The 15,053-nt window shown below is 45.0% G+C and overlaps 1 protein-coding gene across 3 annotated transcripts in view; it reads left to right on the top strand.

Annotated features, from left to right (window-relative positions):
* The window catches only part of LOC110975887 (uncharacterized), a 63,586-nt gene extending 49,821 nt beyond the window's left edge, over window positions 1–13,765 (top strand). For 2 of the 3 annotated variants that reach the window (XM_022228751.2, XM_087133788.1), the window contains 8 exons: window positions 220–356; window positions 1,019–1,145; window positions 1,998–2,090; window positions 3,262–3,468; window positions 4,002–4,134; window positions 5,156–5,357; window positions 5,949–10,278; window positions 11,385–13,765. In XM_022228751.2, the coding sequence (XP_022084443.2) occupies window positions 220–356; window positions 1,019–1,145; window positions 1,998–2,090; window positions 3,262–3,468; window positions 4,002–4,134; window positions 5,156–5,357; window positions 5,949–10,278; window positions 11,385–11,549 (5,394 nt within the window). In that variant the 3' untranslated portion in view covers window positions 11,550–13,765. The remainder of the gene's footprint in view (window positions 1–219; window positions 357–1,018; window positions 1,146–1,997; window positions 2,091–3,261; window positions 3,469–4,001; window positions 4,135–5,155; window positions 5,358–5,948; window positions 10,279–11,384) is intronic. The other variant, XM_022228752.2, reaches the window with a different exon arrangement.
* Window positions 13,766–15,053: the final 1,288 nt, after the last annotated feature.

Genomic DNA, 15,053 nt, shown 5'->3' with positions numbered 1-15,053 from the left:
ATGAACATTACAGGGTAGCCCATGAAATACAAGTAGAGACTGAAAACCACCTCCTCTAGTTGGCTTTGTAGGGATTCGAACCGGGTTCACGGCATTGAAGGCAAAATTTAAAAGCCATCACATTTCTCTGCATTGACCTTAGCAAATGTCTTCAGATGCACCCTCTGATCAGTATTCTGTAGCCTCTGTTTGACGTTCGACCTCCTTTTTGAAATGCAGAGTTGTAATGACGTCATCGGTGAGCGCTTCACTGGCGACCTGGACAGTGACAAAGCCGTGCGGCTGGCAGCCTTACAGATACAGCAGCATTTCCTTAGCAGCAAGCATTCCGGCAAGGTGTCACTGAAAGCCTTGGAGTAAGTGGTTGTCACTGAAATTTAGCCAGTTGTTAGCCAGTTGTTACAGCATGCTGTCAAAGCCATGATGTCACTGAGTTCAGCGGTGCACTGCAGTTAGCAATGTTCAAGCTTTTTGTTACAATATGCGAGTAGATATAAATCCTATAGGAATGGACAGTTCACAGTCATACATGCAAGCCATGTCCTTGGAAAGAAGTCGCCTTGACAGTCCACATTTTTGTTGATGAAAAGTTTTAGACAGATCCTCTTTCCCAGTGATGGAAAACTTTGAAAGTGCATACGTTAAAAGACTTTTTTTATGTTGTTTGACATGGCGTGCTTGTTAGCCTTGTGAGACACTTTGGTGATAATGAGCACTTCTGAAATATTATTGTTCCTGAGTTACATGTAGGAGAGTTTGCAAGAAAACCAGTGAAAAATACTCAGGTGGGGCTCGAACCCAAGACCTCATGCCTTCTAGACTAGATACCCTGGATACCTCATCAATGTGCTTACCAGGGTTCTAATCTTACATAGGTATCAATTTCAAGAGAGAAAAGAAATGGTTCCCACCATGTGTTTCTACCGGTCAGTGTCTGTAGTTGTTCATACCAATGCGTCAAATCCGTCCATTGTGAGCAGAATGGTCACTCACAACCGGCATTGTCATGTCCTCACAGGAAAGAAGATGGAGTGGAGCGATTCCTGCCCCCTTCGGTTGCCAAGAAGATGAAGACCAAGGAGCTGAAGAGACTGATTAGCCAGCACATCAAACAGAGCCAGGGCTTGTGCACACCAGGCCAGAAGGTACATACCTGTACATGTAGGTTGCAATGGAGCTTCCACTCATAACAAGTAAATGGTGATGGGGTCTCTGTACAGCCAGTCCACACGCGGGCGTTGCCGGGAAAGGGTTGAACTTTTGCACACAGCCAGAAAGAGATGTGTTCTAGACACAACTTGACAATGTCTGGTGACGACGTCATCAGGTGTCAAGTCTCGTGACATGACAGGCACATCATTTAAAGCCTTATGTCTGCTGAAATGAATGTGCCATCAGGTTGAAACTTGGCACATAGTTAGAAAGAGAAGTGTTCTAGATGAAGATTGACATCATGTGACCCTATTCTTTTATTCCTGAGAATCATTCACGTGCTAAAAAGCCCTATGCTCTTTTCTCAAACAGACATAGACTTCTCGTTGTATTGGTTTTGCCCATTTTTCCAAGGTAGTAGAGGCATTTAACAAATTCCAGTTTATGTTGATTTATTTTCAAATTGCATATGTGTCAGGAGTAGCAATGGAATTGACCAATTGGTGGCGCGTCGTTTTAAAATGAAGCGCTAATTTGATGCCAGGGCTTTTGTTTGTAGTTGGTAATCAGGCATGGAAATCCATCTGCCATCCATGCGTTTCACCTCTGGGCATACCCCGTTCCAGGTCCACATCAGTATATCTCCACGCAGGTCATAACTGGGTACTGGAGTCAGCTAGGCAGGATCCTGCCGTAGACTTCCATTCTATCAAGGCCCGAAGTGAGGTGTTCTCATACTATCCAGCACAGGGAAAAACCAAAGATAGATATTAGGGTTGAGCCATAATGGTATCGGAGACACTTGGATCTCACATTACTAATGATGTGCCTCTCTCCCCCTACAGCATTTGACTGAACTGCAGGCCAAGCTGCACTACCTGAAGATAGTCTGTGACCTGCGCTCCTTTGGAGGAGCCTACTTCACTGGAACCATGGTGGTAATGACATCAACTGTTCACTTCTCATGTGCATTGTTTGTCACAGTCCCGAACCCTTGGCAAAGCCTTCCAAGAGTTTCAGAAATACAACTCCTCAAATCAAGGTGGAATTGATCGGTTTGGCTGGCACACAGTTGTCCATGGACGCGGTTTGCCAACTATGCAGGCAATTTTTTTATTCCAAACTTTACTGGAGTTGCTGTCAAGTCTCTGCAGGTTTATCATGTGCTGGCCAGTCTCAAGTGGAATCACAAAGTCAAGCTGTTCAAATGAATCATGACAGAGGCCTTACTCTGTCCGTGTTCAATTTCAGCTACTCATGACCAGACTAAGTAGTAGTAGAGCAATTTTCTAGGAGTTATCCAACACTCTGATTTTCAGTTTTTATTGTCACTGTTAAATAACAAACACTGCAACTGAAAATCAAGAAGATTTCCAGTATCGTGGAGAAAATGAGCAACTGCATTACTGCCCGTCGGTACAGCTTTTGCAAATCACGTGGACTGGAAGCAAACGGATTCAGTACTTCTGAAATTGTTTTGTCTGCTGTGTGCATTTACCGAGTTCCTTCCTCTGTAGAGTCAGTGGTTTACTCGTAGATGTGTAAGGGCCGGCGACCATTTAGACCCGGTTTGAAAAGGGCCCCCCGGTAAGCTCGCCCTGTTGCAAAAACCCCTTTCATACCGGCCTGGCTACCGGCCTGGGATGCTGGACTGGTTGTTGATCTCGAACTTCTCCATCCTGGGGTCTATTGTTTGCAAGTATTGGTACATGTAATCTATCCCAGAAGGAACCTGCTTGTGGTTTTTAATCCTTCAGCTCTATACAATGTTTACCCTAATCCGCTTAGACCCCTATTCATCTGTGGAAGCATGGTGGGGGAAGCCTTTCATCAGGGACTTTGAAATGCCAATGTGCAGACAGGCCTGATACCGGCCTGGAGCAGCCGGAATACCGGGCAGGCATTATACCGGGTGGGCTACCGGGGGGCCCTTTTCAAACCGGGTCTAAATGGTCGCCATCCCTAATGCAGCCCCTCATTGTGGATGTTTACATGTGGGGTGTGATTTCTTGGGACTTTTCTAGATTCCAGGGTATTTGATGCCATACATGCGAAATACAGTGCGATACACATTGTATGGGTTTTGGATGTGCTTTCTTGTTTTCCCAGCAGACCGATGTCGACAGCGACCAACTGGCGGACTACAATTGCACGGTGCTGGTGGGTCCCAAGTGGGGCATCGCGGAGGTCATCAGCCTGCGGGACAACGTGACCTCCCAGTTGGCCGACTTCAGTCAGGTGACCGACATCCAGCTGATCCCGCTGATGGTGAATGGGGACTGTCTGCGGGTGGAGCTGCACGTCAAGAACGAGAAGGTGCGTGGCTGTCGGAATCCCACCTCCCCTACACAGTGCCTCTGGCTCGTATCTTAGAAAATTTTGTTACGAAAAGACCTCTCTTTTAGTGCTGCAAATGTTATGGTACAACTAGTACTTTGTTGTTTTTTGTAAAATAAGGTCGTTTCTTTTTGGCGAATGCATTTGTTAACCTAATGGGGACAGCCTTGACCAGGCTCTTACTGTAGCCATCGGGTAACCACTTGGCAACCGCTGGTAGATTTTGCCAGGTGCCCAGGATGTAATGTGTGCATTGGTTACCAAGCAGACTAACCAGTGCTTGATAAGTGGTTGCTGGATGCACTCAAAACACACCTAATAACTGCCGCCCTCCCCATCCATTCATGCAGGAATCGATGACCATGTGTTTGCATCCAAGCTTGGGAAAAGCTGCAAAGCATGGCTCTTTCCATGCTAGACATGCTGTACTCGAGAGACGGCTGAGTCTCCTCCCTTTTAAACTTGAGCTTTCGGGCCTTCTAACTTTTGACGTGTGTTTCGTTTCACCGCAGCCCATTGTGTTACTGCTAACTCACGACGACGCCTATGACATGGTGACTCTGGTGAATGGTTACTACCGACTCTTCGTGGACAACAACCGATCGCTCCTGCCTTCCCTCTACTCGCATTCCCAAGAAACAGAAGGTGGGTCTGCTTAAACCTTTCATGTCTTGCATAAATAGCCCCCTTGAATTAGGTCAACATCCTGCTGATGTCACATCACCTGTGGGGAGATGTTCCCAATCATTCTGTCGTAAAATCTGCGGCCTTCCATCAAATGATTGGTGTCCCACGGTGTCCCCTGACAAGGTTTTGCAGTTGGAGTGTAATTTGAAGTTGTGTCCCCAGAAATACTGTTCAAGGAATTGACGAATTCAGCCATGTAGCAATCTGTTTTTTGAAGTTGGAAGTTCCAAACCTGAAGATATGGTGCCTGCAGGATATTCAATTTTAACGATGGCATGAACACTTCGTACCACATTCAGGACGTTGCAGGTTCGAATCCTGCCCCGGTTAGTTCCTGTGATCAACCTAGCGTCCATAAAAAAGCATTTTTTGTTTTAGCTGCTTTTAATCAAAAGAAGTATAATCTGGAAAAAAATGGCACATTTGGGCTTCATAGTACTGATTTTCTGAGAGAAAAAAAGCAAGTGCTGATATATGTCATTGAGAATGTAGAACAGACAATGTCAGTTCATACTTAACAGTTTAAAGGCCAAAAAGAATCAACAGGTCACAGATTTAGTTTCGCCCACCATAATGCCCTTGCACATGTTACCAGTCCTTCATTTCCCAATTAAATGTATTTTATGCTATAACGTGCTATGGTTTATGTATTTTCCCTTATTTGAACAATGTACATCAAATTCTCTCATAATTACATCAGAATTGAGCCCCCCAACTTTTTTATATATACTTGTGACTTTTGGAAGACAGAGGGTGCTCTTCTTGTTGTCTCATTGACATGCCATTAAAAGTTCTTGAGCAAAGTTAATGTGAAACAAAAGGGTCCAAAGAAAATCTTCCCTTTTCATCTCACAACTCTGAACCTGGTAAGACATTTCCAGGCATGATGTCACATTGCATCATAACTAGCAACCAAGTGACATTGGAGTACAGCCCAAAGAGACGGGTCTATCACAGGTTTTCTGTCTTTGCCCTGCAGCACCAGCCTACCACAGTAAACACCGCGTGATCTTGGCCGGATGGAACTACCCCAATGACCTGGCATCTGAGCTGATCCGGGGCTCAGAGGAGGAGGGTGGGCGGAGTGAGTGGGATATTAGCCGGATAGGAGAGGGGGAGTACCTTGTAGACCTGTGCGCAGGACCACCAGCATATGAAGAGGATGTCAATTACATTAACAGGTGGATTGCACATGACCCTCGTATGTCTCAATTGCTACACCTGCTATTTTGTCGGATTCATATCAACCAGTCCGTGTTTTTGGATTGGTCCATGTTTTCGTCTCACTGTTTCCTGTACAGCACTGAGCATCCATTGTTCAGAGAGCAAAGTGTGGTTCTAATCTCACATCCTTAGGTGGGACATCCTTCCTCGGCCGGTTGATGTACCGGCCGGCCGGTAGCTCGGCCTGTTTGATGAATCGTCCTCAAAGGGGGCGAGTTACCGGCTGAGCCTGTAACTCAGTACCTGAGACTGATCTGAATCAGCCAGTAAACCAGTGCACTTGTAGCTTTTTGATTTTGAATAATCAAGAATGGTTAGGGTTTTAAAGACAGCATCTCCTTTTTGAAGTGTTGAATACTTCTCTTAATTGGTAGTTTTAATTGTTTTATAGCTTTTTAATCTCTTGTCATCTGTACTTTTAATACTTTTAATTAAGTTGTGAATTGTTGTAATTGTACAGCGCTTTGAGATGTCTATGACATGGAAATCATTTTGTTAATGTCTTTTATCATTATTATTAATATGCACCACTTTGTTTGCCTTTGTAGATTAAAATCGCAAGGCAGGTACCATCCTATGGAAGCTGCAGGGGGACAGCCCGATGGAGCTGTCATGTCCTTCACCATCTATGAAGAGGGAGAGGAGGAAGAAGAGGGAGTCCTCCACCAGAATGCAAACAACTCCCTGGATGGCAGTGGTGGCATTTCAAAGTCGGACACAAGTACCATTTCCTCCTCCTCCTCCTGGAGTGAGAAATCCCTTGACCTCACCCGCCTTTCGGACATGGTGGAGGACATGTTTGAGGTTAAAATGCCGGACGCTGGGGAGGATGACAGACCGGGACCCCCAGTGAGCAGGCAGGAAATGACCATCGATGGATCAGACGAGAAGGTCTTCTCGGAGACTGAGGAGGATCAGGCTGGCAGGATGGAGGCCAGGAAGCCACTGACCAAGCATGTTGACATGAGTGACACGGTCGCCTTGTATTCACCCACAGAGGAGGAGACTGAAGGACAGGTGAGGCTGCTTCATTATGCCATCTACAATGATGACAGCTTGATTCCTGTTAGGGAAATCCACAAGCCACTAATCGAAGATGACAAACATCTGAGGGAAGCGGAAGAGGAAGTCAGCAGTGATTCTTGTGCAATGTCGCCATCCCCATCAGAAGAGAATGTGATAGGGCAGAAGACAGTATTGATGCCACAGGACTCAGTACTTCTGGCTCATACTAAAAAGAAAAAGACAGGTGAAGGAAACCGAGAGACGAGTGACATTGAAGATCACCAGGACTCAAAGATGGAGTCTTTCCGCAACTACTCTTCGTATTCCAACTCTAGTGTGGACAGTGACATCGTAGACCTCACGCATGTGTCCTTCACTGACAGCTCAGCAGGAGAGGACTCTCCCATTTTGCAAACAAATCCAGAGATTCTGCCTATGGACCTCTCCACAGTTTACTCAGGGGATGTCAGCAATGAGACAGACAATCTTCAACCTGATATCAGAGGCACCTGCGACTCCCCAGTGCCTGTGTCCATCATCGATCTTCCGTTGCCTGATCAGAATGAGGAGGAGACTGCAGACCAAGCCCACGGCATCCAGCTTGCAGCCCTGGATGCGATAAATGTCAGCATTGACCAGCAAGGAGAGCTTTTGGACAGGTCCCCGCACCGAGACCCAGAGTGCGAGTCTGATTCAGGAAATGAGACCATCTCCTCAGAAATCATAGACAACGGCGTTACAGACGAGCCGGGTGCAAGCCACTCCCCTTCTGACTACTTCAGCATGATTGGAGGCAGGAGATCAAAGATAGAACCAGCTGATCGGGACCCTACTCCAACACCAGAGCAGGCTGAAGAAATGCAAGAACAGGACATTGCGCCCAACCTAGTCTCTTCCTGTCTGGGATCTGATACCGACAGTGTGTCCACCCTTCATGGCAGCAGTCCCAACCTAAGTGCCCTGGAAGGTCCAGAGAGGGCAATTGATAACCAAGAACAAGTTGACAGTAGAGAAAAAGGGGAGAATCAAGATGACCTGATAGTTTCCCTAATCAACTCACCCCCACCTCCTGTGGAATCAGACGAGCTTGATGAGGAATTGATGAAAGCTGTTATCCCCCCACCTCCAGTTTCAGACTTTGACATTGGGGTTATAGAGTCGTTGATAGTCCCACCACCATCCAAATCCCCTGCAACTTCCTCACTAGCCTCACCTACAGAATCTCCTGTGAAAGTGCAAGACACAACCAGCAGCCGTTACAGCACTACAGTCATGATCAACTTGACGGGAGGGAAAGCACTAGGCCAGCAGATCAAAGCTCTCGAGATAAAGGTACCAGAAGAACATGAGGACAACCACAGTCCTCCCACTTCAAGCCCCAGGGAAGATACCCCTGTCAAGCCATTGTTGGAAGCAGTAGTAGAAAGGACGAGGTCTCCAATCAAGACCAGTCCCCGATCACCTGCTAAGAACCAGGCAACCCTCATTGTGGGAGAACCTCATCCCAGTTGTTCCCAGGAGAGAAGCAGACCTCAGAAAATCATTTCCAACACGATGTCCTCCAGCCAGGACAGTGGATTCTCCCAGCCTGATCCCGGTGATCTAGAGCAGAAGGGATCAGTCATGGTCAGTGTCACTGTTGGAGAGGTTTATGACAAGCCAGAAGTTGAACAAAGTGTTGGACAGGCAGGAATACAATGTGTGGGTCAAAAATCAGAGGAGTTCCTCAGGGATAAAAACAAATCAGCGAATGATACCAGAGGCAGTGAAAATGGTTCATCTTGTAAGGGGGATGAGTGTGCCAATTCCAAGACTCTTCAAACCTGTTCAGGCTCTGTATCTGGATGTCCAGATAACATTGAGGCGGACTGTAGAACTAAATCTTCCAGTGCTGATCCTAAGGCAGAAAACCAGACTTCACAGTTGAGTAAAGGGCAGGAGCCACATGGGACAAAACCAGCCCCTGAGGTGCCCCCCAAACCAGCTGTGCGACCCAAGATGGATCGCCAGGAAAGTGTGGACAGTCTGACCGGCGGGGATTTTGACACTTCCGAGCCCTGTGAGAAACTAGAGGCAAAGAAGACATCCAAGAATTTACCTGTGCCTCCTCCGAGGAAGAGATACTCACCAGGGTTAGCAAAGAAAACCTTCCCGAATGAAGTCGACATTGGCGTAAGTGGTGATGGAAATTCCTGTGGCTTTTGGCAATCATCATCTCTGAAATTGAATCAGGAGAATGGGGAATATCTGAGAAAGATCGAAGAGCAAACAAAGCCTGTGAAGCGGTCCTCATCCTTTGCACCAAAAAGTCCTCTCCTTCATTCCGCAAGAATCAGCATTTCTCACGATGATGAGGATTTGCCTCCGAATTCTTGTAAGGGAGATAATGTAAACCTGGAACCAGGAAGAGTGGAAAATATTGAGACAAGACAAACAACAAATGTCAAGACTGTCCTCGGTCAGCGATTGTCTGGGGACATTGAGTTCAAAGATGCCAGTGAAGGCAGTCGGCCAGTGATGAGAAGCAATACTTTCTCAGCTGGAAGTACCCCAGAGCTGAAGCGAATCAAGCGACAGGCTCCACCGCCGCCTCCAAAACCTATCAAAAACAAAGAATCAACGTCTTCAGAAGGATTGCCACTGTCACCCAAAGAAAAGCAAAGTTTTAAAAACTCTCTCATGTCCTCCAGTCCCTCCTCTGTCGCAAAGTTGCTGTCCCCAAAGAGAAGTTTTTCATTCCTTCGGGGGCCAAAACCTTTTTCCAAAAGCAGCAGAGCTGATGAGTCCGTCCTGCCGACCTCATCTACAGAGAAGAAGGAATCCAGGAGGCCCAGACCACTGAGGGCCTTCAGGTCGCTGTCCCGTAAAGACTCCTACGATGTCTCCATGTTTGATCACAAGCGAGACAAAGCTACTGAACCTACCTTCCGGGAGTGCTCTTCACTGCGATCTGTTGGAGGCCTACAGAGACCTGGTTCTCTCGACCTGAGTGACAGCACTGAAGAATATGAACCAGCCTCCAACTTATCCGTTAGTCACAGGGTATCCCTTTATGAAACCAAATCAAAGTCAGTGGATTCAGAGTATCCACCTACATCCTCACACTCACAACTCCGGCAGAGCCAATCTCTAAGCCGGGCATCGGGTCGGCCCATCTCCTTTCCATCCTCAACCCAGAAGTATCCAGGGCCAGGATCCATACACGCATCCCTACCAAAACGCCCTCCTCCTCCCAGACCTAACAACCCACCAGCCTCCCCAAGGAAGGCCATGTACCCATCAGATGATTCGCTGTCCTCCTCCTCATCAGAGGTCCTCCCCTCTCCTGTCCCTCTTCCGAGCCCAAGCGGGCAGGACCAAGACAGCAACGACTCTGATGACCTCTCCTCACCTCCTCCCCTCCCGGTGTCCATGCCTCCTGTCAAATCTAGACCCCGGGCCCTACCAGAGCACTTCATCCCACCTCAGTCATTCAAGAGCCCCCAGTCCAACGGCAGAGGTGGTACCAACTCAGACACCATAGATTCGTACACCTTGGAGCTGGAGAGCAAAGAGTACCAGGGCAAGCGGTCTGTCCCGATGGCCCTGGGGGATGTCCAGCTCCTAATCATTGAGCTGGAGGACTGCATCCGAGCGGAAGAGTCGGCGTCTAGCCTGATGCAGTTCCGGCTCTCAAAGGAGTCCCTGATCTCGGAGGTGCGGGAGTTCACTAGCAACACAAAGATGCTTGTGAGCAGCGCCGGGCAGTCTGAGGACCAGCTGGTCCGGAGCGTTAACAGCAGCATGCACACTTTGGCCAGACTTTGCTCGGATGCCCAGCAGACGATGAAGGCCATGGTGTCGGTCCTGCAGGCAACCAACCTGGGGAACAAGGTGAGATTTTTGGGAACTGTGAGCCAGTTAGGTTTTCTAGCTGTCCTCCTTAGAAAAAATAGACCAAATTGGAGTTTGTAGGTGTAATGATAACCCAATCTGCTGTTTGCAACTTGGTCATTGAATAAAAAAAAATTGAAGTATAATTTGCACTGAGGTTGACGCCAAAAGTTTTCAGCCCAATGTGATGCAGTGGAAAATGTTCAGGAGTCACTTTGTTTACTTGCATATGCTTTCCATTTATTTTGCATGCATGTGGCAAAGCTAAAGGGAAAATTGCCAAATCTGAGCATGTTCCCGTTGTATTGCCTGGCAATCGCTGCTCACTTTTGGATTCTCCGTATTTCAGGCTATATGGTTGTTCACCACACATTTCACAAAATGACCTGTTTGGCATTTGCAGTACATTGTGGGAAAACAGTTAACAAAAGTTCTTTGTGCAGTGTATGTGGAGCTTGAATGGTTCACCTATCTTTTTGTGTGGGTTTAAGATTTGGAAGTTTTAGAGTATCGGTGTTAATTAATGTGAAATAGTGGAATTTTGCAAGGCAGAGAAAGCCCCAATCAGTCACACATTTTCTCACATTGTCTATTGACATTCATTCAAATGCAACTCATGGTCCTTTATTTGTCAACCACAAACTGGAAAAATGGCCTCTCTGTGACAACCTCTTTGTGGGGTAATGTATTGTGAAAATTGTGGAATGATTGGCTTTTTATTTACTTGTGAGCCAAGAGGGTAGATCTCTGCCTTGGGCGCTCCCACCTCTATGCCTTGGGTTGATCCTGCAGGGTAGCCACTTATGACTTAATTCTCCTGACAATGAGCAGAGCATACTGCTGGGGACAATGTGTTTCCTGCTTCTTGCCCGAACCTTACCAGCTTACAAAACAAGAAAAAAATTTCAAGGGGCTCCGTAAAAAGAGGATTATTTGTTGTTTTGTGGGATGTAAAATTATTATTATATAGTATGATAGGAAAATTTTCACCATGTGAAGTGTTTTTTCTCAGGGCACACAAACTTTGCATTGGGGCCTAGATTAAAGCAAACCGTCCGCATTATTCACATCTTTTTATTTTGAAATGTGTACTCTTAATTTTACAGACGAAAGAGGTTGCTATTAACTTCAGCAATGTCCTCTCTGCTGCCACAGAGGCTCATGGGAAGAACCTCCACGATCCTTCCATGCAACTGCTGCTACGGCAAGCCCAGACCATGGCGGCCATTCTGTCAGCCTTGATGCGCACCCTACGCATGCTCCAGAGCTAACATTGGCAAAAGCTCCATTTGTGATGCATCATACATGCTTGTGCACCATTTTTTGTACAGAAAGAGAGTTTGAAATTCCTGCTTTAGCTTTTTGCTATTTTAGTTATAAGGCAGAGTAGCTACAGATTATTATTTCAGGAATATTTCAGACCTCTGAATGCAATTTTATTTTGGACCAGATTTTAAGAACTGACACACAAGTTGTTACATTATCTAACATTATATCATGGGTGGCATGATCTGTGCAGTTATGTACAGACAGATTTGTGCCTTTTTGAACCACAATGACACATGCACATGTCTAAAAATCATCAGGTCTGGTATCCTTATCATGCAGAATTGATTTTCACAGTGATACGTCCCACTTTGTAGTCACCAGTAAATTATGGCAAGCAGCGTAAATCCTCTGATTGGAAGTGACTGTGGGCAAATTGGAAGATCTTAAAAAGCCCTTGGAAATCAGGGACTGCTCAAAAGCCTTGAGTAAAAGTGGATGTACACTTTTCCACTTGAAGGCAACAGAAAGAATCTACAATTCACAATACCTACTCCAGAGTAATAGACGTGGCAAATATTATCATTTTACCATGGCGACGGACACCTCAAGTAGGCTGGAGTGGTTACAGAGCCTGATATTATTGAGCCTTTTTTTTGGGGGGGGTGGTTAAGCAGCGCAGAGGACAAACCAGTTCAAGAGGGGATAGTGAATTGGAGGCCGGGACGGGTCAGAGAGAACCACTTGACCCAGTCCAGGTGCAGATGAGAGACATTCAGAGGAGGCATTGAAGAAGATCAAGCACACAGATCCTTGACCTTGGGCTGACCACGTTTCCCTTTCGGCAGCACCCACTTGCTTTTGTGGTCGCCATTGAGAGAATACCAAGAGACCTGATGATCATTTCCTTGCCCCAGTTGGCTGTGCTGCTCATTTGAAATGTGGGTAAACAACCTCGAGGTGCTCAGTAGTGATGAAAGACTCGATTCTGTAGGGACCCCAAAAGAAAAAATTGGTTGCAGTGAAATGGAATACGTGTGTGTAACAATAGTGCGCCTCCAAGAGTTTGTAACATGTTGGCCAATCACAGTGTGCAAAACCTGTCGACCCTTTCCAAACGTACATTGAGTCGACAGATTTAGTTCATTGTGATTGGCCTACACGTTGCAAACTCTTGTAGGGGCACTAATGTGAAAAGCCCATGTTGCTTTATGCTAAGTTTCTTTCTCAAAGCTTTAGAGAAATACAGAACGGGTAGACGCAAGTGTGCTCCCCTCCGTACTTGTGAACTTAGTCATAATTATGTTGTGTCTGGCTGGGGAATGTGTCCGTCACAAAGCTGGTCTGTATTTTGACCAGACTGTGCCACCTAACGGGGTTTTTTTGGTTTTCTGTGAGGGGAAAGAGTGTCAGTTGTCTGGTCTTGTAGTCACACTTATTAGAGGATGATTCTGTGAGGTGACACGTATGGCCTGAAAAATTAACTTTGCCAGGCAAGTTCAGAGGAGAATGTGACAGGAAACATGGTAATCCGAGGCTAATTACCTTGAAGTTTGACTAGGTTTTCACAGGGTTTCCTATGGGCGCCTCATAGTAGCCCCAAGTTACTGTGCATTGAAGTTAGCCTTCTCCCCGCAGTGAACCCCACGTGCTTGACCGTGCCAGGTTATTTCAACAGCAGAATAACCTATTTTGTTCATTTAGTGTCTTACTGGCGGAACATGTGACCACAAATGCACCATTTCGCCTTTGTATCACATAAGTCAGCAATTTGAAAATGTATTTTTTTTCATGAAGGTGGCAAAAACGTTAATGTATTTGTACAGATAAATGTGTGGATAGATTTCACAGTTCTCATTTTTACTTAATGAATTGCTCACTTTCCATTGTACACAGTATTGTGGATAAACTGTAAATTTTTTTATACACTACATAAATATATACAATTGATACTCAAAAGGTTTTGTATATTTTAGAAGCATCAGTCAGATGGAAAAGTACATCTATTTAAAGTTTGCATTTAGCATCTTTGCAATTTGTTTATATAGTCGGTGATGATCTTGTGTGCCTAAAATTAAGACAAAAGAAACAAAAACGTCTCAGTACAAAAAAAAATGGCCTTTTTAAAATTAGATTGTGTGTGAAGTACTAATTGAGACCTTTAGACAGGTCCTCTTTTCACAGTTAAGTCTTTAAAGTTATTCACTTCTCGTGCCACATAACTAAGTACAAACTACAGTAAAATACCCTGATGACTAAATGTCAGCGTGCATAAGTAACTTTTTTATTTCCTGTACAATTCTTTCTGACAAACCTGTATATCTAATGGTGTCATTCTTTAAAGTTATTCACTTCTTGTGAATAACTTTAAAGAATGACAAAAGTGCATGCCACAGTAAAATATACCCTGATTGTAAAAGTGACCATGCAAAAGTTACTTTTTTATTTACTGGACAATTGTCCCTGACAAACTTGTATATCTAATGGTGTCATTCTTTTAAGTTATTCACTTCTTGTGCCACTTAACTAAGTGCAGGCCACTTTTACCCTGATTGTAAAAGTGACCATGCATAAATTACTTTTTTATTTACTATACAATTCTCTCTGACAAACCTGTATATCCAGCAGTTTCATTCAAACTGTAAATAATCATTGCAAATCTTGTAAATGTTATATTTTTATTTTCTTGTTTCCTTCCGTGTACTCATTGCAAATGTAGGCCTTCAACATGTTGCAGTTTATTATTTCTTCAATTTGATGTATTTATTTGTTTTTGTTTGGTTTGGTTTGGGGTTTTAAAGTTTTTCTGTGCATTCAGATTATTCGTGACCAGTTGGCTTTCATTTTGTCTGTCTGTCAGACAGTCTGTCAGAGCATGCACTTAATCACCCGTATGCTGCGGATACTTGAGGGACTACTCCACATGGAGCTAGGCACTTGTGTTTGTATTGGAATATAGATAACTGTCTTACAGCTACATGTTTGTTTAGCTCAATACCTTTGCAGATTGTTTGCTGTAAGCATTCAGCTGCATGGCAGTTCTCCCTAGAAATTTCAGAGATTGGTCAGCCAGTACTGAAGTCCTTTTTTTTTTTGTAGTTGTTATTTTGTTTTGGTTTGCAAGAGGTAAGTGATCGTGCACCAACGTTTGAAAGTAACTTTAAAACGCCATCAGCACAAAGACTGCTTTATGTAATACCAAACAAGACCATACAGGGTATGGTAGGCGTTCAGCATACTATATTTTGGCCAAATGGAAACAAGTCAAAATCACTTTGCCGAGGTTGTGATTATTTTATTGACAGTGTCGAAAGAACAGTAAAGTCACTAGACAGCCTGAACGGTCAGTTTATTCTCCTACTGGCGGTCAGTTTTTATAGCTCATCAACTCGTTGAGAGAAGTAACAGTGCTTGACCTCAGTTCGTAAATCAATTTTATGTTTATTTTTCTACCATCCTCTGGCATAGCCTTCTTTTAAAAAAGTTGTTATTCGAAATAAATCCTATTG

The sequence above is a fragment of the Acanthaster planci genome, linkage group LG02, assembly GCF_054643075.1.
Source record: "Acanthaster planci isolate LZ-2023a linkage group LG02, COTS_SCS, whole genome shotgun sequence".
In the NCBI taxonomy this organism is placed as follows: domain Eukaryota; kingdom Metazoa; phylum Echinodermata; class Asteroidea; order Valvatida; family Acanthasteridae; genus Acanthaster; species Acanthaster planci.
The sequence above is the reverse complement of the archived record's forward strand: the minus strand, read 5'-3'. Positions and strand labels throughout refer to the sequence as shown.